Genomic DNA, 27,477 nt, shown 5'->3' on the forward strand with positions numbered 1-27,477 from the left:
TTATGTTGAGTGGGCTAACTGGAGGTAATCAGATTTTGTCGCCAAACGCAGGAAAAGTAAGATGAAAGAATGTTCAGATTTGAAATGGTGGTGTTTTACTACAGTATGCTGAAAATATATTTGTAAATTAAGTATTTTGAAAATTATAACATTAATAACAAATTATTACTTGTCAAAGAATCTACTTCTAGGAGGCCGAATTAACGTTCTTGGAATAAACGAGTGGTGTTAGAATAAAAAAGCTTATTTTAATAAAGATCAATTTTGTAATCGTTTAAAAACCATCATATTGTGTATGTACGTAAGTTTAAAGCATGAGTTAAAAAAAAACTCTATTTATATGCAAAACTCAATCGATATACAACTGCTGAAAACCAAACAAAACTCCTGTTAAAATTTTACTCAGATTTATGTGATATTTACGAACTAGTGCCTAATACACATACTACTTGACAAATTATAACATACAATTCAAAGTGTTTATTATGCATTATAGAATTATGATTTGAAATTCGTATGACTCTGCACGCCATGATTATTTTTGAAAGAATAAACTTCATCCGAAATTCTTACACGACTTAAATTAGAAATACTCGATAAAAACTATTTTTATTTTAATTAATTCACAACAGCATTTTTTAAAGGCAGCTCTCTAAAAAAACGGTAGCGTTTACTTAAAAACAAGTGCAGAACGGTCGAACTAAAGCAAAATCTCACGTTACAAAATAAACAAGAGAACCGATCCTTCACTTTCATTTGGCGAACTCTCCAACACCGGCCCTAAGCAATCACACTTTTATTATCCGGCTCGTAATTCCAATACGGAATTTTCCAGCGCCTTAGGATTTAGCTTGTAACAAAACACCAGCTAAAAACCGCAAAATATGCAACGGGAGCCAATTCAAAGTATGGTTGTAATGAAACTATCATAGTATTGAGTAGCCTCTTTTCTTGAGATCATATTTTGCACTTCGGCCATTACTCCGCAGGTTGATTTTTTGTTCAGGGGACGTTCGGGAAAATATCGTCAGATGGCAGTAGTGGGGCGTTTTTCAGCGCTCTCTTGTTAGTGGGCACCAATTACAAAAGAAATCAAATTACATTTTTCAGGTAGCGCCCAGTCGAGTATTTTTGCAGGGGAGGAAAAATTTACAGCGAAGTAATTGAAAGTTTCAACGTGAGTTAGGTGGTCGTAAGGATTTCCAGATGAAGCGTAAAGCTCTTTGAAAAATATACAGATTAATTGGCAATTAATAATAGACAGTTATTTCTTAAAGTAAACTCCCTTAAAAAGATAGTTTTTTTTTGTTGAATTCAATAAAAACATTTGAAATAACACAGATGTTATTAAATAACATTATTTTCATACACTGTATAAATCACACTAACTTTCTAATGGGGAAAACAGCATGCTTTATATTCAAATCTTTATATACATAATACTAAAACCCTTAAAATCGATTCTATTTACGCAATGTTTCCATTTTACCACTGACTAAGAAATGTAGGCAAAGATTGAACATATGCGTGTAATGCCAATAATTAGAAAAACTGTCCGTGTAACTCTGGTTCAATGAACTCAGATTTGCTTTGAATTTAACTATCATTTTCAAAATAAGAACTGATTTATCGAGAATTCAAATTTCTTCAGTCCCGTGATTTTCAGATAAAATAAAAAGGTCAGATATAATAATAGACGAATTACTAATTTGTTCCGGCTATTTATCATTGGGACGAGTTTAGTGCAAAAATTCGAATACAAAATTAAGAATTTCAGAAATAGAATTAGAATTGGTCACGTAATTATACTAGCGCCGATAATTATTGCAGGATTTGTGAAATAATTATAATAAATTATTTCTAAAATATTCGCCATACAATTCATGCCATTCAAAAATGAATATTGTCAATATTCCTTATAATATAATTATAATGTTTTTTTGACAAATGAGAAAGATAATCAGAAATTTATATTTAAAATTAATTAACCTTTCGTAAATCTAGTTAGTTACATATTAAATAACGCTGTTTTGAAAATTTAAAAGCTCAGACCCTCAAAAAAGAGCTTACTTATCAAGATTTACCCTCAGAAATTTAAACAAAAATAAATACATATTTTAAATATAGAATACAACATTTAAATAATTTTCTCGTAATAAATACTATAGGTATATTCTTCGCTTGAAAATATAAAAATACTGCAAAAGTAATAATATTATTATTAATATCTTCAAACGTCGAAGTAAATTTAATTATTTGATATTTCTGTTGCCAAAATCTTGAAGGCCTTAAATGGAATATGCCAAAATATTGCTGCCCGAATCGCGTTTCCAAAATTTGTAAGTCAACTCGAGCATTATTTATTCCTTTATGCGATAATGGCTATGCGAACTTTCCCGCGCGGCAAAATATGTACATAATTAGTGACGAAATATTCACAGTGTTATGCTACGTATACATACGCGAGCCGAACTCCCAAGCAACTAATGGGAAAGAAGCGAAGTAACCGCAAATGTCGCGAAACGCCGGTAGCAATTGCTTTGTTCCTTTCCCGTAATTCGCGGCTGGGATCGCGTTTTGGTTCACAAATGTATACGTACCATTAGATTGAACGCAGCGTTTCCGGGAAGTGAGATGCTAAACAAAATTACGGTTAAAGTTTTAGCGAATCATTAATTAAAGATACCGCGCCATTTAAAATATTGGAAATAGATTTAGAAGGATGATTTTTGAGATTTTCCTGAAAAAACAATTTTTCTGTTTTTTTGTGTGTAGTAACCTTAACCAAGCTTTTAGAAAGAATTAATTAGTTTTTTTTTCATAATAAAGTTTATTTTTCACGTGAGTACCACACAAGAGTCCCAACAGCTCAGAACTGTCTGGAGCCAGTGAAAAAACTGTGACATCTTCAATTAATGTGTATTATGTGAGGCTGAAGACAGTGAGGAATGGAAGAAGTTGTATGGGGAAGTATGCCCTCTGGACTCGTAGCTAGTTTCTATAGCAGTAGATTCATATTGAACCCGCAACCTGTGGACTCGTAGCTAGCTTCTATCGTAGTAGATTCATATTGAACCCGTAACTTCTGGACTCGTAGCTATTTTCTATCGTAGTAGATTCATATTGAACCCGTAACTTCTGGACTCGCAACTAGTTTCTATCGTAGTAGATTCATATTGAACCCGTAACTTCTGGACTCATAGCTAGTTTCTATCGTAGTAGATTCATATTGAACCCGTAACTTCTGGACTCGTAGCTAGTTTCTATCGTAGTAGATTCATATTGAACCCGTAACTTCTGGACTCGTAGCTATTTTCTATCGTAGTAGATTCATATTGAACTCGTAACTTCTGGACTCGCAACTAGTTTCTATCGTAGTAGATTCATATTGAACCCGTAACTTCTGGACTCATAGCTAGTTTCTATCGTAGTAGATTCATATTGAACCCGTAACTTCTGGACTCGTAGCTAGTTTCTATCGTAGTAGATTCATATTGAACCCGTAACTTCTGGACTCGTAGCTATTTTCTATCGTAGTAGATTCATATTGAACCCGTTACCTCTGGACTCCTAGCTAGAGAGCTGACTGTAGGAAGCAAAAAATGTCGAAGGTATTTTGTTGGAAATTTCCAGGTACGCGACATTTTAACTATTTACTTCATATTGAATAACATCATGAGCTATTGAGCTCTTTTACTAAATTAAATAAGACAAGACGCCATGTTATTTGTAGCATATTATGGTTCAAAGATAAAAGTAATAAAATCAGGTCTCACTAACTAACAAACTAACCACACGGCAAACAAATCGGTATTGGCCCACACTCCTTGCCTCACTCACATTCATACATCGTCTCTTACTGTTCTTTTATTATGACTCTTGACATGTTCCGACACAAATATCTGGTTCTCTTGATCGTGCAGTGAGTTCCACAGGCGTCCCCGACTTCTTATACCATCCACATTTGCGTCCCGCATTCTCCTTACAGTAATTTCTTCGTTCTTGATCTTACTCATTCCGCTTAGATTAGCCTTGCAATCTTTGCGAATCTTTACATTTCTCCCACGATCACACATGGTTTTACCACACATATGCCTTAGGGATTTCATTCCATTACAGCATTCAGTATTTTATATCCTTTCACTGGCATTATCGTATTTATATTTTTGATAAAAAGTTTTGTTATAATTATTATCGTATTTATATTTTTAATTAAAAGTTAAAGTTAAATGGGAAAGACTTAAGTTAATTAACGCGCCAATTAAGCCCGAGTTGATAGCTGTGCATTCAAGTGATAGCCCTTTCCAGTCAATCAATCACCCAACCTAGCGAGAAGATGTCGCACAAGAAATAACTCGCCTGTTCATTTTGACTTGGGGCGAAAAAAGAAGAAATAAAAAATCTAATTAGCGATTTCTTGCTAATTAGAATTCTAAACGCTTATAAAAATATGCACCGAAAGCAAGGGCGAAATGATTTCATCGTTGATTTATTAAAAAAAAATTAAAATTCTGACAATTTTGTTAAAATAGTGAATAAAACAGTTTAAAAAAATACTGGTTCTCGCTAAAGTTTTTTTATTAATAATACTTACTGCCATCTGTGTGAGTTTTCCGGAAACTTAATGTTTGGTGAAAAGCTGGGGCAAGTAAAAGACATTTTCAATGCGCGGTAAAGCAGGAATCTGCAGTCGAAAACTACCCTAGAGCTTTGGTCAGCCGCCGATAGATGTCAGGGGGTGAAAATAAGAAAATGCGTTTGCTTACCTTTTGCTTATCAATGTGGCCCAGTATCTCGTCCACATCTCCAACTAGCACCGTTTGCTGCCGCAACATGTCTTCCTCAACTTTCAGCCAATCCAATATCTAGGAAAAAAATAATGTGATAAAAACATTGGGATAATATAATAAATAAAAATAATTAGGTAGCTTTGATAAAACTTGAAATACCATATCACAAAAAAAATCATAATTGACATTCGTAGCAATAACCTTTATCGAACCGAAGTAAGGAGTGCGAAAATTAATACGTGAGTATGGAATGTATCGGAAGCAACTTATATCCTAGAATACTAAAATCAACGTGAATCCAGTCCAGTATCTCTTTCACACTTAGGTACCTACATGTAAAATGCAAAGCTATGTGAAACAAGATTTAATTGACTATAAATTAATACTGTTTAAAAAATCGCTATTTTGAAGAAACTATTTAATATTAAACATAAATTATTTAATATTAAACATATATTTTATTTAAAACTTTTTTACAGAGATCCAGTTAATTCGAACATTGTTACTTGGTATAAAAAATCACTTAAGTATATTCCATATTTGTGTTATACAATCTGTATGTTTCTTACAAATAAATAAATATTTTTTTAATCGTCTTATTTTTAGGTACCACCATTTTTGTGAAGCATCCACCCTCGAGAAGTTTCATAAAACTTTTAATTGACATTGCTTACATATATTACATGTATAGTAAATAAGTTCAGAAATGAAATTAAAAAAAACTTAGTCCAATAAATATGAATTAGTGAAAATATGAAGGTGATCATAAAAAGGCCTCAAAATTCACTGTTGGATTAGTTAAAATATTACCCATACCAAGGCATTTTCAGAGAATAATCTTACTAACCAATCCGATATCTCACACAACGTCCTGGAAAATATTCACAAATCGAATCGCAGTCGAGGTCGCGGATTTAAATCCTGGTTTACGCAAGTAAATTTGATGTGATAATTACTACATTTGCGGCACTTTTGTGGTAGATACTTTCAGTATCGCCCTAGAGAAAGTTATCTATTCGGAATCGAGACGATACTTAAAATGACTTTAGCGGTGTTTGGTTACCAGATCTCAGTAGCCAACTTCCTTTCTCTTTCTCTTTCTCCATCTCCTTCCCCTCCCCCCTCCCTTTACAGAACACACCTTCCCTCAATTGGGGTTGCCATAGGCTCACTGGTTTCAGACGGTCAGGAGAAGTTGGGACTCTTGTACCCATATTCATAACACAACATTGATTTTTTGAAAACATGGAAATAAATCAAGGATAATGGTGTATTTTTTACTGTTAAAAGTATTATGATGATTCATTTTTGGGGTATTATGCCGTGTTGCACTGCCTCTTTCTTTAGTTAACGTTTGCGTTCCAATGTATAATTTTAACTGTCAATTTTTACACAGCTGCTCTGATCGTGGAGAGTGTAACAATCTCCGAAACGTTGGGTAAAGAATAAAGTAGAGCAACACCGCATAGTACTCCAAAAAAAATCACGATAAGAGGATAGTAATCTTAGCAGAGATAGGTAAAAATGACCGAATTTGATAAGGTCTCAATAGCTCAATTTGGGTTCGAGTCCCAGATGCGACCGTTCCCTTTTTTATTTTATGTGTTTGCCTGTTTTGGGTTTTCATTGAGAGTTTTAACTCAAATATGCTTAGAACTAAATTAGAACTGATTGAAAAATTTAATAAATTAATCTGACATATATACAGGAAATTCGCATTGTAATATCACCATTCGGTTCAAGAAAATAAAATCTGCTTACGAATTATTCGTCCTTTTTACAATGGCGTGCAAATCGCCGGCTGAGAAAAAATTAAATACATTCCCAAATTGGGTAAACTAATATTCGAGCTTGTTTAAAAAATGTAATATTTTGTTGTACTATTTAATTAATGTAACAGAATTTTAATAATTTACCCACCTCGCTCATTTTCATCGTCGCTAAGGCAGGCGGTTCGTTTAAATCGAACTTGTGTTTATTCAAAGCATTCTTCCCCCATGGTTACAAAAATGTGGTCACGTGCTTGCCTCCAGCTCGTCGATACCCAGACTTCATGTTAGGGCAAGTCAATGAATTTGGATGTCTATGTTCATAATAATGAAACATAATAAATAACTCAATCGTTATTATAATATTCGCATAAGCAAAATATCCACCCTTTATCTTAAATGTCTCAATAAAGAATACTTGAGAGGTTAGCGTCCGGTGGTCTCAAAACAGAAATGATTCCGTGATATAACTACATCGATAGGGTTTCCGCTTGTAATCAAAGCGTGAATCGATTAAGATACACCCCGTACCTACATCGTACTGGGCACTGATTCCACCTATATACTTCCACCACCTAGCCACCCTGTGCTTAGCAACCAGAGAAAGAAGCCATTGGTCTGATACAATGTGTTAAGGGTTGGTTTGTAGGGTAAGTAACTTTGGTCGGATATAATTGAGTGAATTATTGAGTTTGAGAATTGTGGTGCAGGGGTGGTTTCAATAATTATTGTTTAATAATTATTTAAGTAGGGTAAACCAGGCTAAGATTGCCCGCAACTAGTGATTGCCCACTCTCACTTTGATTATTCCTTTCACAATAAGGTAAGTAAGTATTTCATCGCAATCTTTACAGAGTTTCAATGTGAATCGACAAACTACCATATCACACTGAACTCAGATTTTGTGAAGTGCATCGAAGTTTTTTTTTTCAATTTGCAGGTACATATTTCTTCCATTATATATCTTAAAGTTATCAGTTAAATGGAAATCGCACGGAAAACTTTCTTAAGCATGACTGACAGTGACCAAATATTTAACATGTTTGACGTACTAAATTAGGCCAAATTTACATAAAAATATTACTAAAGTATATTTTTGATCAAATAACAAAAGTTCAACAAACACAAACTAACATTAATAGACCAGTTAGACGAGCGTACTTAGAAAAAATAAAAACTCCGGAAATAAACAATCTTACACTACGCAAAATTAGGGAAAAAAATATGAATTAAAGAACAAAAAGGTAATAAAATAATTTTTATTTAAGTCTAATTTTATTTATTTACAAATCACATTTTGTTGTAAATCATTGTGAACAATATCTATCTGTACATTTAGCAATATTTTTTGTTCATTTAAAAAAAACGTCATTTAGCAATGGTGAAATGTAATCGATGGAAGGATTTGATAAATAACTAATTATATATTATGAGGTACGGCCAAACCTACACCCATTCCGAGTCAAATGTTTTACCTCTACATTCAATATAACACTTATTTAAAATGCAATTTATTAAATATCACCATAAATGAGGTGATACAAAAGGTCAAGAGATTCAGATCAGGATTCAAAAGAATTCATCCTCTCTTCCCATCAGGAAAATTACGAGATGGTTGATTAGTTGAATATGATCATACATAGTACGTTACCCGGGAACGTTGGTCTTTATTTTAAAAAAATATAAATGTATTTAACTTTAATAAAATAGAACAGAAACGAAAACGAAAGGAAAACACGAATAACTTGCTTATATTATACTATGTATGGCAATTTCTTCCATTCACTTTTGAACCAAGGATTTCGATTGGCTAAAAAAAATTTTATTCAAGAGTAAAAATATTCGTAACCTAAAAATATTTTAGAAATACCTACGTACTTAGAAAAAAAAACATACTTGAAACTTTTCAAAGTTTTAAAAACACTTTTTTATATCTTCAAATCGTCTTTCTCATTTAATAAATCCAGAAAGAACTTGATTTCTGTGCGGGCCTAACTTAGAAAAGAAAACTGATTACGTGACCGGCAGAGTTGGAGTTCATTTCATTGCCGAGTTCAGGCGGAATAAGAAGTTTTAACCGAAATTTCGAAAGATGTTATTGAATTTCCGAAATATTCCCCAACAATTCGAATGTTCGGACGTGTATAATACGTTATGAAATACATATTATATTTAAATAGAAATGACCCTCGTATCTAACGAGAAGCCGCTTTAATTAAGTCAGTAAAGATGAAGAAAATGACGGCCTCCGTGGTCGAGTGGTGAGGCTAGAAAATTGGAGGTCGAGGGTTCGAATCTCGGCGGGCGCAAGTATATTTGATAAATTTGTGTTATTTATTTCATAAATTACTAATTTAAAATATAATATAGTATATTTGCGGCACGTTTCAGGGTGGAAGATACTCTCAGTATCGCCCTGGTATAAAACCACAATTTAGAATAGAAACGTTGTTTGAAATGGCTTTGGCCGTTTTTGGTGACTAGATCCGAATAGCCAAGTACTTCCTCACCCCTCCCCACTATCTTCAGCATCACAACATTCCGCAATTGGAGATGCCATAGTCTCACTGGCTCCAAACGGTTGGGAACAGTTGTACATAAAAAAAAACGGCGTCACAATAGGTTTGTTTATCTTAACTTGATGAATTTTCAAAATCCTGTAGTTACTTGCTTTGAAAATATTCTTGCCAGCAATTATTTGATTAAATGCATAGATGACACGGAATCGATGGTTAATGACGGCATGAGACGTTCATGTGTAGATCTCATATACGTTAGGTACAGAAACGGGCTAATAACCCTAATAACACGAAGGAAATACATATTTTGTCCCAAAAACATAAAATACATTGGAATTCTTCACTAAGTGAGCAAACACAGTACTATTTTACACATATTTTTTTTTTATTAATTTTAACGAAGAATACACAAAAATTTTGTTTTTTTTAAAGAAAAATTCAAAAGTAATTTTGTTGATGCTAAGCAAATCTAGGATGAAAAAGATAAAATTATTGGGAGGAAAACTAAAAAAAAATTACGATGAAGTCATTTCGCGATATATCTTTAAGGAATAGACAGTGGAAAGTGTAACAAACCAAAAATTCAGATAGTATAGGGCAAATGTTGCACAAAAGTAATTTTAAAGCATCTTATGTTGAGCTAGTAGAATTACCTCATAGCGTAACTCTCCCTGGTAACTCTCACTATGATTCAAAATCTTTAGGAATAGACAACATAATAATGTACGACGTAAAAAAAGTTGTAAATATTTTAGGACCTCTATTAACGCACATAGTCAATACACTTATTACAAAAGCTGAAATACCCGATGACCTTAAATGGGCTATTATTAGACCAATACGCAATGGAGGAAAGCAATTAGAAATAGGAAACTATTGACCTGTTAGTATCTTGCGTGCACTTTTTTTGAGAAATATATTTCTTGAAATTAAAAAAAAATATTGATTTTTGCAGAACAGACCAAAAATAATATTAATATGATTTTTTTTTATTTTAAATGTAAAAATATATACCCCGGACAGCAAAGGGACATTTTACTCCAAATTTTCTAATGAATCGACTGTTAAAATCCTTCGGGTAGGTACGTGCTTATTCATCCTGTATGTCTAGGTACCAATAACACCATGAACATAATCCACTTGCACAAATATATCACGATTTCGATTACCGACTAGTCAATTTCACAAGTCAATAATAATCTGGAATGTAGTAAGTACCTCGACGCTCCATGTCTCTAATTAATAATAGACTTATGCCCCAAGACCTTTGCATTAGAGAAATATTTACTCCGCCTAATATAAACACCACTAATATGTTATTATTATAGTCAAGCAAATTATAATTTAATCAAGAAAGACATCTTAATAGATATCGCTTGAAGGTATTTGCATATCGGTTTAAGAAATTATGTGTTACAAAGGATGTGTGAAAAATACAGGGATGCGAAGATATTTTCATTATTTTGTTTGCGTTTTTTTAAGTTAGCTCCGCACAGGAGGCCCTAAAGAACTAATTCCCTCAAGGCCTATGATATCTTTGGGAGAGTGGAGGGTTTTTCAGGGAAAGGGAGGAGAGGAAGTTGAGGGAGGGAAAGGGTATGAGGGGTGGGTAGGAATCTGGGGTTCAATGTGTCCAGGAGTGACGGACGCATGAATCTATCCCTCCCACTACGGTTCAAGGCGAGGGCTCGAGAGAGTCCGGCTGGAGAAGTCAAAAAGGTTTCGCTCAACCAGTCGTCTCTCCCAATCCGGCCCGCCACGCGATAGGTAAAACTCACCCCCCATGAACCCGGGCACCCCTGCTAATTCAGCAAACGTAGAAAACCACGTGGAGTGATTTATGGCAGGGGCGTTGGTTATCCAATAAATGGTTCCCGGGCCGGCAGTACCCATACCCGGCGCCCAAATTGTGTAATAATTAGTTTTTTGCAGTTTTTGAAAACGAGTCAGATAAACTTCATCATTTTGCATGCTGTTATAATCTGAAAGACAGAATGTGTAATTACGAATCTAATAATCTATTCAAAAACAGTTACAGCTTTGTTCAACATTGAAATAAAGCAAAAACAGAAGTTTAAAGTTTTTCAAATTAAATTTTTAGGGGTAAATAAAAAAAAAGTTATTTGTTTTTATTTAAATATTGCACAAAAATGCCAACTACTTCCGACCATTTGGACTCAGTGAGATACAGCATCCAGATTGTGGCATGTTGTGAGGTTTACGATCGTGGTAAGAATAAGGAGATAGGGAAGAGCAAGGTGGGGAAGAACCTGACTATCCATATCTGGTCACCAAACACGGCTAAAGCTATTTCAAGCAATGTTTTACCATGAATGTTAGTCTTTCACCGGGGTGATACTGAGATGATCTTCCACTCTAGAATATGTCGAAAACTTACTAATATAATATTAATTAATTGTGAAACTTAAAGCGTGACCCCGGATTTGTAGTCGAGAGCTTTTTTTTTTATTTATTCTTAAATATATTTGTATTACAAGGGTATGGTATATTGTCCTCCACGCTAGGAGTTCACCTATGTTGTGGAGGACTTTTTCAATTGTAAAGTTATATAATACTAAAACAATACAGTGGAGTTAGTTACACAGAGAAACAATAAAAATTAAAATATTAAAATATAAAATCGATTTTTCCATAGTTATGACAAAAAAAAGTGAAATATAAAAAATTAAATATTAAAAGGATTGTAGCCAGTTCCATATGTGTTTTTTTGTATTCTGTAAGATTAGATGTTTTATATTGTGTTGGAAGTGAATTGTATAGTTTTATAACCTGGAATCTGTAGTGTTTTTGTCCAAAGGATGTGTTGGTTTTAGGTATTAGTAGTTGGTGAGCATGTCTTGTTCTAGTATTGCGAGAAGTTTGTGATGTTTTAAATGTGTTTAGGTTTTTGTAAAAGAAAGTAAGTATTTGTTTTGAATATAATTTTTGAATCTTCAACACTGGGAATTTTTTGAATATGGTTGATGTGGGTGTTAGTATTGGTACTTTAATTATTACTTTTATTAAGGTTTTCTGAGCTTTATACAGTGTGCCTATGTATTTTTACTGGCCCCAGGCAAAAATGCCGTATTCCATTATGGATTGTGCTATTGCGAGGTATATATTCTTTATATCAAATATGTTTAGTATATTTATCACGTTTTTGAAAAAGTAAATCAACTTGTTTAGCTTTCCTTTAACCGACTCAATATGTCTGTCCCATTTTAAATAACTACTTACTCTTACTCTACTTTACTACCTGACCACGGATTCCGTCGTTTACTAGCCATATTTCTAAAAAAAAAATTTTCAAGTGAAAACTGCAGTCTAGCTGGCCGGAGCCAACGGAATAAAGCATCCCCAATTTTGTGATTTCGTGAGGCTGAAGGGAATGTAGAGGGATGGGGAAGAAAACGGTTGAGAAGTACCTGGTTATTCAGATCTTATCACCAAAAATGACTGAAACATTTCAAGCAAAAAAAATACGATGTCGATTGGTAGTCTTACATCCTTGCATAACTGAAAGCATTTACAACGAAATATTTTACTAATAATAATAAAATGTGAATGAAATGTAATTATTTATGCTGCTGTGAAAATGGTATAAAGAATCTAAGATGCTAAAAGTTGCCAATTTTTCATATTTTATGCAAGGTTTATCAACGCATTTTTTGATAAACTTTCACCACAAAACCACTGCCCTATACGCACCCCTCCCCCACTAGGGGTGCGTGGTGAGGTGCGAGGGGGGGTGACATTACAGTATGGAGCGGGGGCAGGTACGGTGCAGGAATGTCCTAATAACATTCTTGTCTTGTACACAAGCGTGCTCCACGCGGCCGTCACGTGCCGTGTCATACATAAAACATCAACCCCCTCAACCCCTAACCCGCCTCCTCTCACCATTCCTAATTCAGCGCGGGAGATACGCACAGAAGAGCGGAATGCCTAGAAATTATGGACTTAAAAATGTGTATTTTAGCGAGCACCTGATAATAATTTGAAAATAGTATGTTTGTAAAGAACCTACTACCTCAAATACATTTGGGATGCCAAAAATTACGTTGACTACTAAATAAAATAAAATTTAAAATACTAAAAAAATCTTAATTAATGTAACAATTTCAATTCAAACATTTACATTTCTGACTTCAACAACACTTTAAATGTGTAAGTAGTTGCTGTTTTTATGTGTAATGTGTTTTTATTATTATTTAACAGCGAAAGTTATTATTTAACAGCGTATTATTATTTAACAGACTTAAGGTCATGCGATGACCAGTGTTTTTTGATATAGTGTCCTCTGCGTGCAGTTTTATCTTTTATAAGCATAAACTTTTTAATATAACTGTGTTTGTCGGAAGTGACTTGCCAGGTAAGTATGTTTTGGTATCTTTTCTAAATAACAAATGTAGATCCTAGGAAATAAATTGTACAGCGCCCTTGAGGTGATTTTTCACAAAAACGGCGCTCTACAAATTATCCAATTATTATTATTAAAATCTCGAAGGTTTTTTTTTTTAAAATCAAGTAAGACAATAATTTTCCTCTTACTTTGAATGTCAAATGTGGAAAATTTCAAGAAAATTTTCAACTTCATTTGTGGAAAGTATCAAAATTCCGCTTTAAGGGTGGTTTTTCAAAATCTCATACAGACGATCATCTTTTAACTCTTGCTTTGAAAGTCAAGTGTGCAACATTTCATCAATCTCGGAATATAATTGTAGATTATTTGTAAACATTCTTTACATATAGGGTGTTAAAGGACGTATCTGACTTAATTTGAAGCAGTGATTCCTTATATTATTTAGATTAAGAATGTGGATGAAATTTTGACCTTCGGTGAAATTTATGATTTTTTTCCAATGAATATGCGATAGTTACGGTCAGGGTGAAATGTTGGGCGGTTACACAGCTGAGTAACAAGTCACGACGTGTGAAAGAATTTTAGTTTGTTTTTGAAAAAACAAATCTAAAAAGATCAACGGAGAACAAAATTTCGTGAACGTTTTTTACTTCAAATAATGTCAGGAAACAAATAAGCCTGGTTTTAAGTCACAACACCATACATACAGATGATTAGAATCGCAAGCTTTGGTCCAGAGAATACATACACCGCAGAAAATCCATTCGAATCAAGTTACAAAAACACTTTTAACTTTCAGCTTTGATGTTGTAAAATACGCACGTTTTTCACAACAGGAGCCAACCAATCCATTTTTTTGAATTTTCGAAAACCAAAGCAGAAGTTGGTCTTCTCGGTTTCTGAATGTTCTATGGAATTCTTTCATCACGGCGCTCAGCGCAAAGTGAATGTTAAACAAATAAATAACATTTATTTCATATATAAGTCTGAACTATGACTTGTACAATTGCGTTTGTTATTTAGACATGGATGTGCAAGGAATACCCGCAGTTAAATTATAAGCTTCGTCTCTTAGATGTTTTGATGAATTGTTCAAATTTTGTGGAACAACTGGATCAAAATTTGAGATTTGTAACATTTTTTATTGCATTAACATCACACCAGAGGAAAATAATTTCTCTTAGGATCAGAGTAATCTTTGGGAATGATGTGTGGAGGGTCTATTTGAGGAAAGGAAGGAGAGACCCATGTAGCATGGTGGAGGAAACGAAGAGGCGGGCAAATCATTCCTCAACCGAGCCATTGAAGTCAAAAAGTGTCATTCCCATGCGATAAATATCAACTGTGTATAAATGGTTGCGGGATTGCACTGTTGCCGAAGGGATCAAATATTCTAGTTCCTCGGAGCATCTTCCATTTTAAAAATAACTTCTTTTAATTTCAATTCCGGCAGAAAAAGGACAGCATTCCAACCTAACGTTTGACCTCTAAAGATTGCAATCCGTTTGTTAAGAAATGTTTGAAATCCATGGGAAATCATTACTTGGGTGATGTTGACATATTCAATACTAACTTGGCAAGTTTTGTGGATCATTTAAAACATTTATTTCAACAATACTCCTAAACACATCATGTAAACCTACAAATAGCTGTAATTTTCTGTTTTTGTTTCTTGTGTTTCTATGACTTGTTGCATAGCTTTTATCAAATGTAATTTTATTCTTATTTTTTTATGTTTCAAAGTATCTGTCAAATTAAAATTATACTACCAACCATGTAAAAGCCCTCTGGGCGTTAAATAAATAAATAAATTAAAATTAAATAAATATGAGAATCTATCAAATTACCACAATTCAACTCGGTTAATATCCGTAGCACCACTTGAGAGAAAAATAACTATTAATTAAGTTTCATTTATTTATGTATTAAAACAACAACTGTTTTTCAAAACCTGTATTTATTTATGTATTATTTCTTTACATGCGGCATTACTGTTTACATTTCAATTGCTAACCTGTACTAGCCTGTGTCAAGGATAATAATTTTAAAAAATAATAAAAATAACACAATGCAATATGTATATTGAAAAAACAGTATTGTTGTTTGAATTATAGGTTACCAACTAAACTGAAGGAACCTGTTTTCAATAAAGTAGTGACTATGTAGGGTGATCATGTGAAATAACATATTTTGCTAATAATTTAAAAAACAAAGATGAAATATAAATGAGAAAAGTGCTATAAATTATGCAATTAATTTAAGAAAGGGGTAGGGAAAAAAAAAACGATATATTTTAACCTAACTACAACTAAAAACTTTCTATAATCATTTTTTAACATTTTATTATTTTTATTTTTATTTGTATTTCATAATATTTTTTTAGCAGCAGAATAAATATTTTGTCATGACTTTCATGGTTCCTCCTTTAATTTGACATTGATTGTTATCTGTGTAGGTTTTTATTTTTTCTTTATCATTGGCTATTTTTTTTAATCTAAAGCTCACAATCTCCGCAATATTGCACCATGATCTGTTATATAAGTAGTGAAGACAGCTCGCTGTGGTTCAAATTTTTATTTTCATAATATGATCGATACAGCTTGAAATTGTAGTAGAAAATCTTGTAGGTGAAATTATGATTGGCTTCAATGGTTATGAAAGCCAAAAGTTAAATGTAATTTTGAGTTTTCATATTAAAATCTGAAAATGAGTCATGGTTGGCCAATTGGTATTTTTTTAAAGACAAACTCTCTTAGGTTACGAATAATTTGAATTTTCCCTATCATTAAAGCAGAAAATGTTACTTGTGAAATGGTGTGGAACTTGGATATATCGATGTTTTAGACAGCCGGCCGCTAACCGAACTTTGCTAACTTTAATTGAGCAACAGTTTTTTTTAATATTTTTTTTTATAGTGAATACCTCACAAGAGTCCCAACTGCTCCCGTCTGGAGCCAGTGAGACTATGGCATCCCCAATTGGGGGATGTTGTGAGGCTGAAGGTAAGTGGGAAAGGGAAAGAGGAAGGTGGGGAAGTACCTGGCTATTCAGATCTAGTCACTAAACACGGCTAAAGCCATTTGGAGCAACGTTTCAATTCTGAATGGTGGTCTTACACCAGGGCGATACTGGTAGTATCTTCCACTCTGGAACGTGCCGCAAATATACTATATATTATTTTAATTAATTAATTGTGAAATAACACAAATCAATCAAATAAAATTTATTTGCGCACGCCGGGTTCGAACCCGCGACCTTCGGAATGGCAGTCCAATGCGTTACCACTGGACTATGCCGGCCGTCAAGTCAGTTAACAGTCAGTTAACTGTCTTCCAACCTAACCTTACAAAGTGAACTATGGGGTAATAGTAGAATTAAAAGATGTTAAAGGATTTACCTGATGCACCGAAGTGTCGAAGGCAGCGGTGAGGTCGAGGGCCCTCTGCGGGCTCAGAGCTGCCGCCGATAGGGCCGGTGACGCACCCGCCCGCCGAGACGCGCGCCCATGGGTCACGCTGGAGAGGGACTCACGATCTGTTGAGGAAGAAAACATTATGAAAAAATATAAATAAGAATAAGGTTGCAATTCGAGAAATGTTTAATAAAATAATATTAATGGAATTGAGAGGAAGGGCTACGCGGCCTTCTTTAAGCAAGACGTAATTTTGAATATGAAATACTCAACTAAACTGAATAAAAAAATGTAAATCAAAAGGCATAGTACAGATGTGAGCCATTTTATTTATTTGTCTTATAAAATTTTAAATATTTGTTAAAAATTCAATTTTTCATGATTTTAGAGGAGATTTCGGAAATTAATTGTGAGTTAAATACATTTTTTAAAAATCAGAACGTGTTAAAAACTACTTTTTTTTAGAATAATTTTCAGATTTTGCGTTTTGTGTGCTTACGTGCCACCAATGCTGTAAATGAATTATCACTGACAATCATTCTGCAGAGTTTCATTTTTCATATTACATAGACAGTAGACACCGAGTTCATTTATTGATTAACTAAATCCAATAAGCTTAGTTTATTTTTTGGATTAATATATTAACAATTCTATTTTTCGAGCTTGATAAAAAATTATCAGAATAAACATTATTACATTCTACAAAACTGTTCAGTATTAGTTTCGTTAGAACATTTTTTAAAGAAATTCCGCTAAATACGTAGGAACAAAAGATGGTACTTCAAATCTTTTAAGGCAAAATTTATCGAATTAATTGCTTTTGGGAGATTACTAGTAAATTACTTATTATGCACCTGTACTCTTATTTTTATGCCATCTGCACTTTTAAAACTGGTTTTTCTAATTTGTTCTTATTTTCTTACATTATGTACATCTTAATGCAAATTATGTGTACCATGTATAATGTTGCTGTTTAAGTTTTTTTTTGTTATTTAAACAATAAAAACTCCTGTTGTATGCAGTAAAGTATTCCTCCTGTATTATGCAGTAATAAAAGCCCATCAATAATAAAAAAAATTTCAAGAAAAAATAATATTTAAGAACAAACGCAAAGTCAAGGTCGTTTTTCTTCATTTTGCTTAGAAATTCAATTTCAAATTTTCTACCAATTCGCCCTAACGACTGTTGGTCGTAAAAAGACGGTGAAAATGAAGGGAAAAGCCGTAACGCAAATCCTAGTTTAATTTATTCTGGTTAACTATCTTCAGAGATTTACTCGCCGAATGCGCTTGAAATTTCATTTTCATTGTGAAAAACAAAGTACGGACGATACGTGAGAAGTCTGGCTTTCAAATTCTCAGCAAGTTTAAAAATATTTTAGTAGCTATATAAAGATTAAAATTACACTCGTCCAGATTAACTTTCGCTGTACGGATACATTGTACAAAAAATTTAAATAATAACAAAGCATTTTCTAATTAATACTAGAATGATAGGCTAAAATCTTCAATTAAAAATTATAACGTAAAAAAGATAAATAAACAATTAGTACGATAAAGAACAAAGTGTAATGAAAATGGGGTAGGTAGGTTAAATTATAAAACTTTCTAACAAATATGACTTTTTTATTTTTTTAAGTACCTGGATGAAAAATTGTATATTTGACATGACATACGACACAACACAGCTTTATTACTTAGGATTAGGTTGTTTCACAGAATTTGGACAATTCAGAAAATTTCAAAGCTAAATTTCAAGTTCTGTGAATGTTCTATTCAAGTTTTGTTTTCATTTCAGTTATGTGAAACAAACTTTACAGAGCTTGAAAATTCACGTTGAAATCTGACGAATTGTTCAAATTCTACGAAACAACCCGTCCCTTGAGTTTTCCGAGCATCAAAGTAGTAAGTATTGGAATGTCACTGCACTTAATGTTTATTGCTTGCAAGATTAGCTGTTGTCGGCTATACTTTTACTAACCAAATGATGCCAGTTTTCTTACTACTATTTTCCTTTTAACTAGAAGGTTTTTGCAATTTCTAGATTATAATATAGTCCTCACTTTTTCATCCTGGAAAAGAACATAAAATTACACATGTATTCATCAACACAAGACGAAAAGAGGTAATAAATAGGAAAGAAAGAGAAAAGGCGAAATAAACTAGGGTTTGTACTTGAATCGTTTTTAAATAATATATAATTTGAATTTTAAAAATAAATTAATGGCTACATTCCTGCCACATGAAGATAGTTTTACTAATGATTCAAAAGCGTTATTAATGTTTCAGCACTACCTTCCTTTAATAAACAATGATATAATGATATTACCCGAGGCAATGGCAAAGGGGGATAAGGTATTTACGACGTGTCCTTGGAGAGAGAAAGCCATGAAACGCAGCCCTTGAATCGTAAAATATTATAGTGCGGTAGCGCATTTTCCAGAGTGGATTCGGGCATTTTTGAAGTCCCTGTACTCAGTTGTTTTAATATAAAAATCAAATGAAATGACACCGTTTTCTGTCTTGAAACTTTTAAAGTAAAATCAAAAGGCAATTATTTTTATCAAATATTTACCTTAGAACTATGGAAAAAACGCAACAGAGAAGGGTCATTGCTCTCACAGGACTAGAGCCAATGAGATTATGGAAGTCCGAATTGAGGGAATAATGTGAGGCTGAGGAAAGAGGGATTTGGGAAATACCTGGTCAGTAAACACTGCTAAATTCATTTCAAGTTCAGTCTCAATAATTATAGAATTGTGTGATGTTTAGAATTGTGTGTGGTATATTTTTAAATAGATACCTTAAAACCTATTTAGAGTTTTTATTTAGCTCACTTGATTGTTAGCCCGTTACCATTGTGTATAGAGCGAAGAACTTAACTAACTTGTCTATCTGTTTACAAAGATTCCAACTGCTCCCAATCGGCTGGAGTTAGTTAGACTATGACATCTCCAATTGAGATATGTTTTGAGGCTGAAGGTAATGGGATAATAGGAGATAGGGGAGAGGAAGGTGGGAAAGTCTACTGGCTATTCAGATCTGAAACATCACCATATCACCAAACACGGCCAAATCAATTTCTAGCATCGTTTCAAATGTATATTGATGAAATATATTAATACAAACTAAATTAAAATTGAAAGGAGTGTCAGTTGTTTTTTTTTATACAAATCTGTAGATGTATTGATCTTCAAACCATGAGAACTAACCCCCCCCCTCACCCCATCCACTTTTCCAGCCCCTTAAAACAAAGTAAAGCCAGGGCAACGCAGGGTGCTTATGTGCTATGCTCAGCTAGCATATTATTATAAAATCGTATCCAAAAAAAAATTTACGAGAAAAATTAAGATAAAAAGTGATTAATTTTTCGGGTACTACGCCGTATTGCGCTATCTTCTTTAGCCAAGTTTCGGACAGCATTGCAGTGTCCATCATCATTGCAGATCTACAATGTAATTTAATATACATCTGCCCTGGGATGTCTAAATTTTGGCTAAAAGAGGTAACCTAACAGGGCATAATGACCCAAAAATAAATCACTATAATAATTTCGACAGTTAAAATCTCAAATCAGAACCGAAATTACGATATTTTTTACTCGTATTCGTATAAGAGTTTTAAAAATGTCAAGATTTTCTTCATAACTACCTGTCAATTATTCAGTAGACAACGAAAAAGGTTTCAGTACCCATAGTAACACCATTAATATCAATGGTTAAGTTGAAAGTTTAATAGTAAACGGGATTTAAGATCGCGGGTTCAGATCCCAAGGGTGGAGCCGCGCGGAATTATAAGCAGAGTAGGGAAAGGATGGTGCAGGAAAAATGGAAGGGTTGCAGAAAGTGATTTAATGGAAGACTTTCCTCAAACAAAGCATTAATCAATCTGTGAAATATTAATCCCACCGCAATTTCAGACTCGAGATGGCGCCCTTATTGGAAGCGCATTTACACTGTTCATATATTTTTCTTATATTACCACAGCTAAATTGAGTGAAGCTTTATTGTACGGGGCAAAATGTTTTCTAGATTTTTTGTGGAAAAGCGAAGAGTCAATCTTTTAAAAAATTTAATAGTATTTTTACGTAAAAGGGTATTATAGAAACAGTAGAATAATTTAGATGTAAATCAAGTAGCGATTATTTTAAAATATCTTGTTCGGCCTTGAGAAAAAAAATATAAAAAAATCGAATAAATATAAATAAGTGAAGTAAAGTTTTCTTCAGACAATTATTTTTATATTACAATATTTAAAATAAACAAGTTAAATAAATTACACTTTAATATATCAGAATAACATCAATATCCCAAAACTAAATACCAAGCACATTCAAATTACCTACATATATCTAGAAATAAGTTATTTTAACAAACTTCCTTCAAATATTAAAATTCTGATTAAATTCTTTTAATCTAAAAATAATTTAAAATATTCATGAATTTCAGCTTAATTTTAAAAATCACCTAACCCTCACGGATTGTTTCAGAGAATTTGAACAATTCATCAAATTTCAACGTTCATTTTTGGGTTCCGGGAAAGAATTGAAGTTCTGTTATTATATAATTATAGGCTAGTTGCTCGACAGAACTGAAATAATAACAGAACTTGAAAAAATCTTTCACAGAACTTGAAAATTAACTTTGAAATTTGAAGAGTCCATATCTGTAATAGTTTTTTATCTTATTTTTCTGTTATTGGAATACCTTGAGTTTTTCTTGCGTTTTTTGTATTATTTATTTACAATATTTTATGTTTACTTTCATGACTTTATATTATTGAGTAAGAATTCCGTCACCAAACAAGTTGTGTAAATGTTAAACGCCGATTCAACGCGCGTTTTATGTTTCCATTAAATTGTAATAAGCGGACAAGCTTAACAACACGGTAGTTGTCCTCTTCTGTTGATCACAACTTCTCCAATATCTAAAACGGACAAAGAATCGCCATTTAACGGTTCTTTCAGATATCAAACGAAAACAAAATGCGCTGAATGGCCATTTTATTACATTGTTACATTTGATGATATCGTTACATTTGAACTTCTGTGAAACAACCAGTCATAAGTAAGCGGAGTTAACTAACCACTAAGTAACAGTGTATATATTACACGGTATTTCACGTATATTTTTTTTATTCGAACCCAAACGAAATAAAAATAATTACATTGTCCACGAGTCATTAGCTTAAGGATTCCCATTAGCTCACCGTCCTGAAACTTAGTCGTTTCATCAAACAGGACCGTTGACGTAGCCACGTGAGCGAGTCAGAAGTTCCATGATAGAAGGCTTTCGTACTTAACAAGAGTAACGGAATAAATTAAACGGCTGCGGTTTGTACTAAGTTCTTTGAGGGGATAACGACGAGCTTTTCGCATTATTACTTCACAACGTATTTACTCAAATATACATTTTAGTCGTTCAATCATGTTTTAAACATTTACTTACGAATTACTCGCTTTTGATTTTGATAGATGAGTATGTAAATAAAAAAGGACTGTATTGAAATTGAGTAAAATTAAACGAACTAAAATGAAATATTAAGAAATAAAATAATAAAGGCGGTAATAAAAACATGTTAATATATTATATTTGTAATTTTATTATTGGTAAGGCTGAATATGTTTTTTTTTGTAATATTGCATTTTTTGTTTCGAAATCCATATATTAATTATGTTTCCCTCATTTTTTGTAAAGAGTGTAAGATTGTTGAATTCTTTTATTGACTCGCATTTGTGGTGTATTTGTCCAAAGCTTGTACTTAACGACGGAGTTTTTATGTTCATTTATATTAATTTGTGGAAATTATCATGGGACATACAAAAATGAATTGTTGCTCATAAAAATATTCAGGTTTTTTTTTCTACCCTTTACTACTATTTCAATCGTGTTTAATTTTCTTCTTTAAACTCAGATTGAATCCCCAATGAGAATTGCCAAGAACCGCTATTGCCTTTGATAAGTCTAGACTTGATATGAAATATTAATTTAGCAATAATGGATCGGACCACTGTGAACAAGCCAAAAGTTAGTTAGGTAAAGGGAAGGTTTGGGTTCCCCCTCCTCCCGCGAAACAATACACAAACTACTGAATGTGCAAAACCACGGCAAATCGAATGGAAACGATGTGATTTATTAGCCGAGCATCCAGTTAAAGTTTGAGATAAAAATTGAAAAAATGAAGCAAAGAATGAATAATTTACTACTGCGGATCGTAGCGAATTGTAGCGAAAACAACATGCTTTTAAACAAGATTTTAATTAATGTGTCAGTTCTGGTAGGTTTTTGTGGGCATCTAGTTTCAGTCGCTTTCACAAGGGGGTTGAATGTTCGGTGCCGAGACTTTTATAACGCGATATCACGCTCGGACATTTACACCGAGATATTGGCACGTTTAGCCGCAAAGATTTAACACGTTGAGTAACTTTTACGTTTTTTGGAATGGATTTTCGACCAGACGAAGAGTTGGAAGACCAACATGTTTTAGTCATTTTAAATACAAATCTTTTTTAAATTACCCTTTATCAAAAAACATGTTTTGAAGAATGAAAATCATAACGGCTGAAGTTGTATCAATGCTTTGTCTGTATGTCTAATTCATTAATGTCTAATTCTACATCGTACGTGTAACTATACAGTCGTCTAGACTAAACAGATTATATTTAAAAAAAAATTGAATGTAAAAATTGCAACGCGAGTATCGATCAATATATAACACCAAACTTGTGAACAAAATTGCATAAAACAAAATTAAACGATTAATTTTTACTAATTGTTTTTGTCGTTTTAATCTTGATTTTAGTACCCGGAAATAAAGCGTAATATTGTGATTAAAAATATTTATAAATGTCACCATTTCTCACTTATTTTTAAATTACCATTAGTCAATATTATAATCAAATGCTTCATGAATTTGGAATTCAAAATACATAGTGATTGTAATCACCTATTGCTTATGACTCAAGATTGAATATTTGACATAATCAGTTCTTAATTTTTAAAATGACGTTTAAATTCAAAACAAATCCAAGACCAATGAACCAGAGTTACAATCGTAGATAGACTCGCAAACGAAATGAGTATTTTAAATTAGCTCCTCACAGGAGTTTCCGTCAATTTTGAGGAGGGTGGAGGAAAAACCAAGACGTAGGAAGAAGGAGATGACATCACTATTAACCGTTAACGATTTTTAAACAAAATAGAAATTCCTGTCTGTAGTCGGTATTAAAAATATTTTCGAACATTCATCCGGTAAGAAGTGATTCAATTCTTAAAATGAATTGTTTACATAGAAGTTCAGGTTTTTTAATAAACCTGAGAAAAATTGTTTAAAATATTTGGAAGGGAATGCTGTCGAGTCGGGGGAGGCAATTTTGTGTTACTTTTGGTGGTGCTGTTCAAGGACAGACAACTTTTAACCGTCCTTTTCACCAAGGGGAAACAATAATTTGAATATTTTACCCACTCTTCCGCGAGGAAGACTCAAGATAATAATGTTATTTTTCTATATCTATTTTTTACATTGTGTGCTTTGGCAGTTTAGCGGGTGCATATAATAAAGATTAAAAATAAAAATAAAAAATTTAAATAAATGGATTACGAAAATACATCGATTATGTACATCACTAGTTGTACAAAATAATTTAGCATTTATAATAAATAATACATTTAAATGCTTGAAAGAATATTACTAAAGTTAATTGTCGTTGAAAGTTTGGGGACGAAGATTTGTGATCTGAGATCATTATAAAAATATTAATTTCGGGGAAAGTGCTTTCTAAGAATCACTTTTCTAGGAATCACTTTTCATTTATTCCTTGAATGGTTCCCGTTTGCCAGATGGGTCCAAATAAAGGAAAACCTTAAGATCAGATTTCTTCCTCAAGCAGTCAAGGTAAGCGTGCGGTAAGGGGGGGAATGACGAAGATAAAGAGAAGTTATACCATTATTACTGATCCACTTTAAGAATATATCTGGACTTAACATTAAAATAGTTTTTAAATTATTATTTTGAAGCATTTCGTACCAAGCGTAGAGTAAAACCTTGTTTACATTAAGTTTACAGCTTAATCCAGGAAAATACTAGTTCTTTGAACAGTAAACAACGCGTTCAAAAAATAATGTATCTAATTTTCTCTAATTCAAAAATAAAATAATATTTTTTTAATTCTTATTATCTGTAAGTAGGTACTTAAATACCTACTTACTTAATTATAAACCATAAATATTTAAAGTAACATTTTTTGTGTATTTCAAGTACTATAGTGGAAGATACTCTAAGGACGGGTTGTTTTGTAGAATCTGAACAATTCATCAAATTTCAACGTTCATTTTCAAGTTCTGTGAAAAAAAATTTCAAGTTCTGTTTTTATTTCAGTTTTGTCAAGCAAATAGCCTACAATGATATAAAAACAGAACTTGAATAAGTTTTTCACAGAACCCGAAAATGAACGTTGAAATTTGATGAATTGTTCAAATTCTCCGAAACAACCCGTCCTTAGTATATTGTATATTTGCGGCACGCGCCAGAGTAGTAGATACGCCCTGGTGTAAGATGACCATTCAGAATTGAAACGTTGCTTGAAATGGCTTTGGCCGTGTTTGGTGACAAGATCTGAATAGCCAGGTACTTTCCCATCTTCCTCTTTCCCATCTCCTTTCCGTCCCCGCTATATTCAGCCTCACAAAATACCCCAATTGAAGAGACCATAACTGGCTCCAGACGGTTGGGAGCAGTTGGGACTCTTGTACAGCTTCACATTTTTAAAAAAAGGAAGTAATTATACAATTGGTCAAACTTTCTTCAGACCGGTAGGTAACATAACAGTGGCTCCTAAACCAAGATCGTGCGAACTCTGGCGGGATAAAAGTGTACCTACTATCGAATACGGCCACCATCTTGAGTTACCGAAAAGTAACAAACAATTTTACAGACCCGTTTCAACTCCAAATTGTAGAGTTAAAACGAGTCAATTGGTTTCCAGTATTTGGCTCATTAAACTTCGCATTTCTGCTTCTTGTCGTTACGTTTGTAATTAAATCATCTAATTTAATATATCTATTTTATAGTAACATTCTTTATAACATACACCTAAAGACCACGCAATAAGCGCGCTATATTTTCGTGGCGCGGTCTAATTTAGAATATCACTCGCCATAAATTCACATTGGTAGTGTATGACGAGCGATGCTGAAATATGCCAAGCCATGATGCGTATAACGTAATGTTTGCCTACCTCATGGAGATTGTTCTGGTTATGATGTGGTAAATCAGAAATAATCAGATGGTTAACAACTGAATGTGTTAAGGCACTTATGATAACTGACGAGTCAGATCTTTCTGGTGATATGATTATCAGAAAAAAAACAAAGAAAAGGGAAAAAAAGAAACATGATATATTGTGATGCGTATTTACATAAATACAAGCATTGTCAAATAGCATTAAAATGCATTCATTGCATTGTCTTTTTTTTTATTTTTTTATTAAAAGTATACAATACAGAATATAGTATATTATATAAAGCATTGTACTCCCGGGAGTTAATAAACTCATTGCGGGAATGATACGCATTACATGAAACATATAGCTGTATGTATTAAATGGACATATGATGGGACATACACAACATTATTATTTCAGATAGTCATTAATAAGATGAAGTTTGAGCATGTTAGTTTGGGTCTTTTTACATTGACTTGCACATTTGATCTCGTTGGGTAGTTGATTATATTTTGTGTGAGCTATGTATTCTAGGGATCTTAGTCCATATTTTGTTGATTTGATTTTTGGTATATGTAGTTTGTTGTGATTTCTTGTGTTGTGTTGGTGTACGTCGTAATTGTAATAGAGTGTAGTGTTGGAATGTGCCGAGTGTTGAATTACTTGTAATATAGTTTTCGTTATTTCAAAAGTGGGAATGGTATTAAAAGGAAGTATTTGGGTGTTTCTGTAGATGTCTTTGACATGTGTGTCCCAAGGTAAACTGAAAATATTTCGCAGGGCTCTATTTTGGACGACTTGGACTTCTGAAATCATTTTTTTTTGTAGCAAATCCCCAGATTCCGGCGAGATATATTAGATGTGAGTGAATCATAGCATGGTAAATCTATTTTAATAGAGAGGGAGGAAGTAACCCGCGAAGTCTATATAAAACACCAGTTATAGGAGTAATTTTGGATAGAACATGTTTAAATTGGTGATTCCATGTGAGTTGTGAATCAATGAAAAGGCCAAGATATTTTGTAACATCAGCCCTTTCAAGGCGGTTATTATCAAGACTTATATTAAGACTTACATTTTTTTATTTGCAAACAGTATGTAATGAAAAAACTAAAAAAAAAAAAAAAAAAAAAAAAACTAATTAAAACTAACTAATTCTAAAACTTATTGGCTAATACGAAACAATATAAACTGTGGGCACCTAGTGTGCGAATTTTAAAACGCTCCTCCAGCTCTCGAATTTTAGGCAAATGATGAGAAACCGGACCGATCTCCTTAAAAAATAATAATAGGTCTATTTTAAAACTCTACTCGTTTCTCATTATATAATAAGTCCTCCCACTACCCTTATTGCCACCGGAATATGTAGCTTGCGCAATGATGGACTTAGCTTGCAGATGAT

At 33.0% G+C, this 27,477-nt stretch overlaps 1 protein-coding gene across 8 annotated transcripts in view; it reads right to left on the bottom strand.

Moving 5' to 3' along the window:
* Positions 1–27,477, bottom strand: part of Dys (Dystrophin) — a 1,264,777-nt gene that overhangs the window by 885,512 nt on the left and 351,788 nt on the right. For all 8 annotated transcript variants that reach the window (XM_089640243.1, XM_089640244.1, XM_089640239.1 and 5 more), the window contains 2 exons: positions 16,842–16,978; positions 4,767–4,865 (listed from right to left, as the gene is read on the bottom strand). In XM_089640243.1, coding sequence (XP_089496369.1) covers positions 4,767–4,865; positions 16,842–16,978 — 236 coding nt within the window. The remainder of the gene's footprint in view (positions 1–4,766; positions 4,866–16,841; positions 16,979–27,477) is intronic.

Source organism: Hesperophylax consimilis, chromosome 15 (genome assembly GCF_061612785.1).
Source record: "Hesperophylax consimilis isolate HC1 chromosome 15, BYU_Hcon_1.0, whole genome shotgun sequence".
Classification (NCBI taxonomy): domain Eukaryota; kingdom Metazoa; phylum Arthropoda; class Insecta; order Trichoptera; family Limnephilidae; genus Hesperophylax; species Hesperophylax consimilis.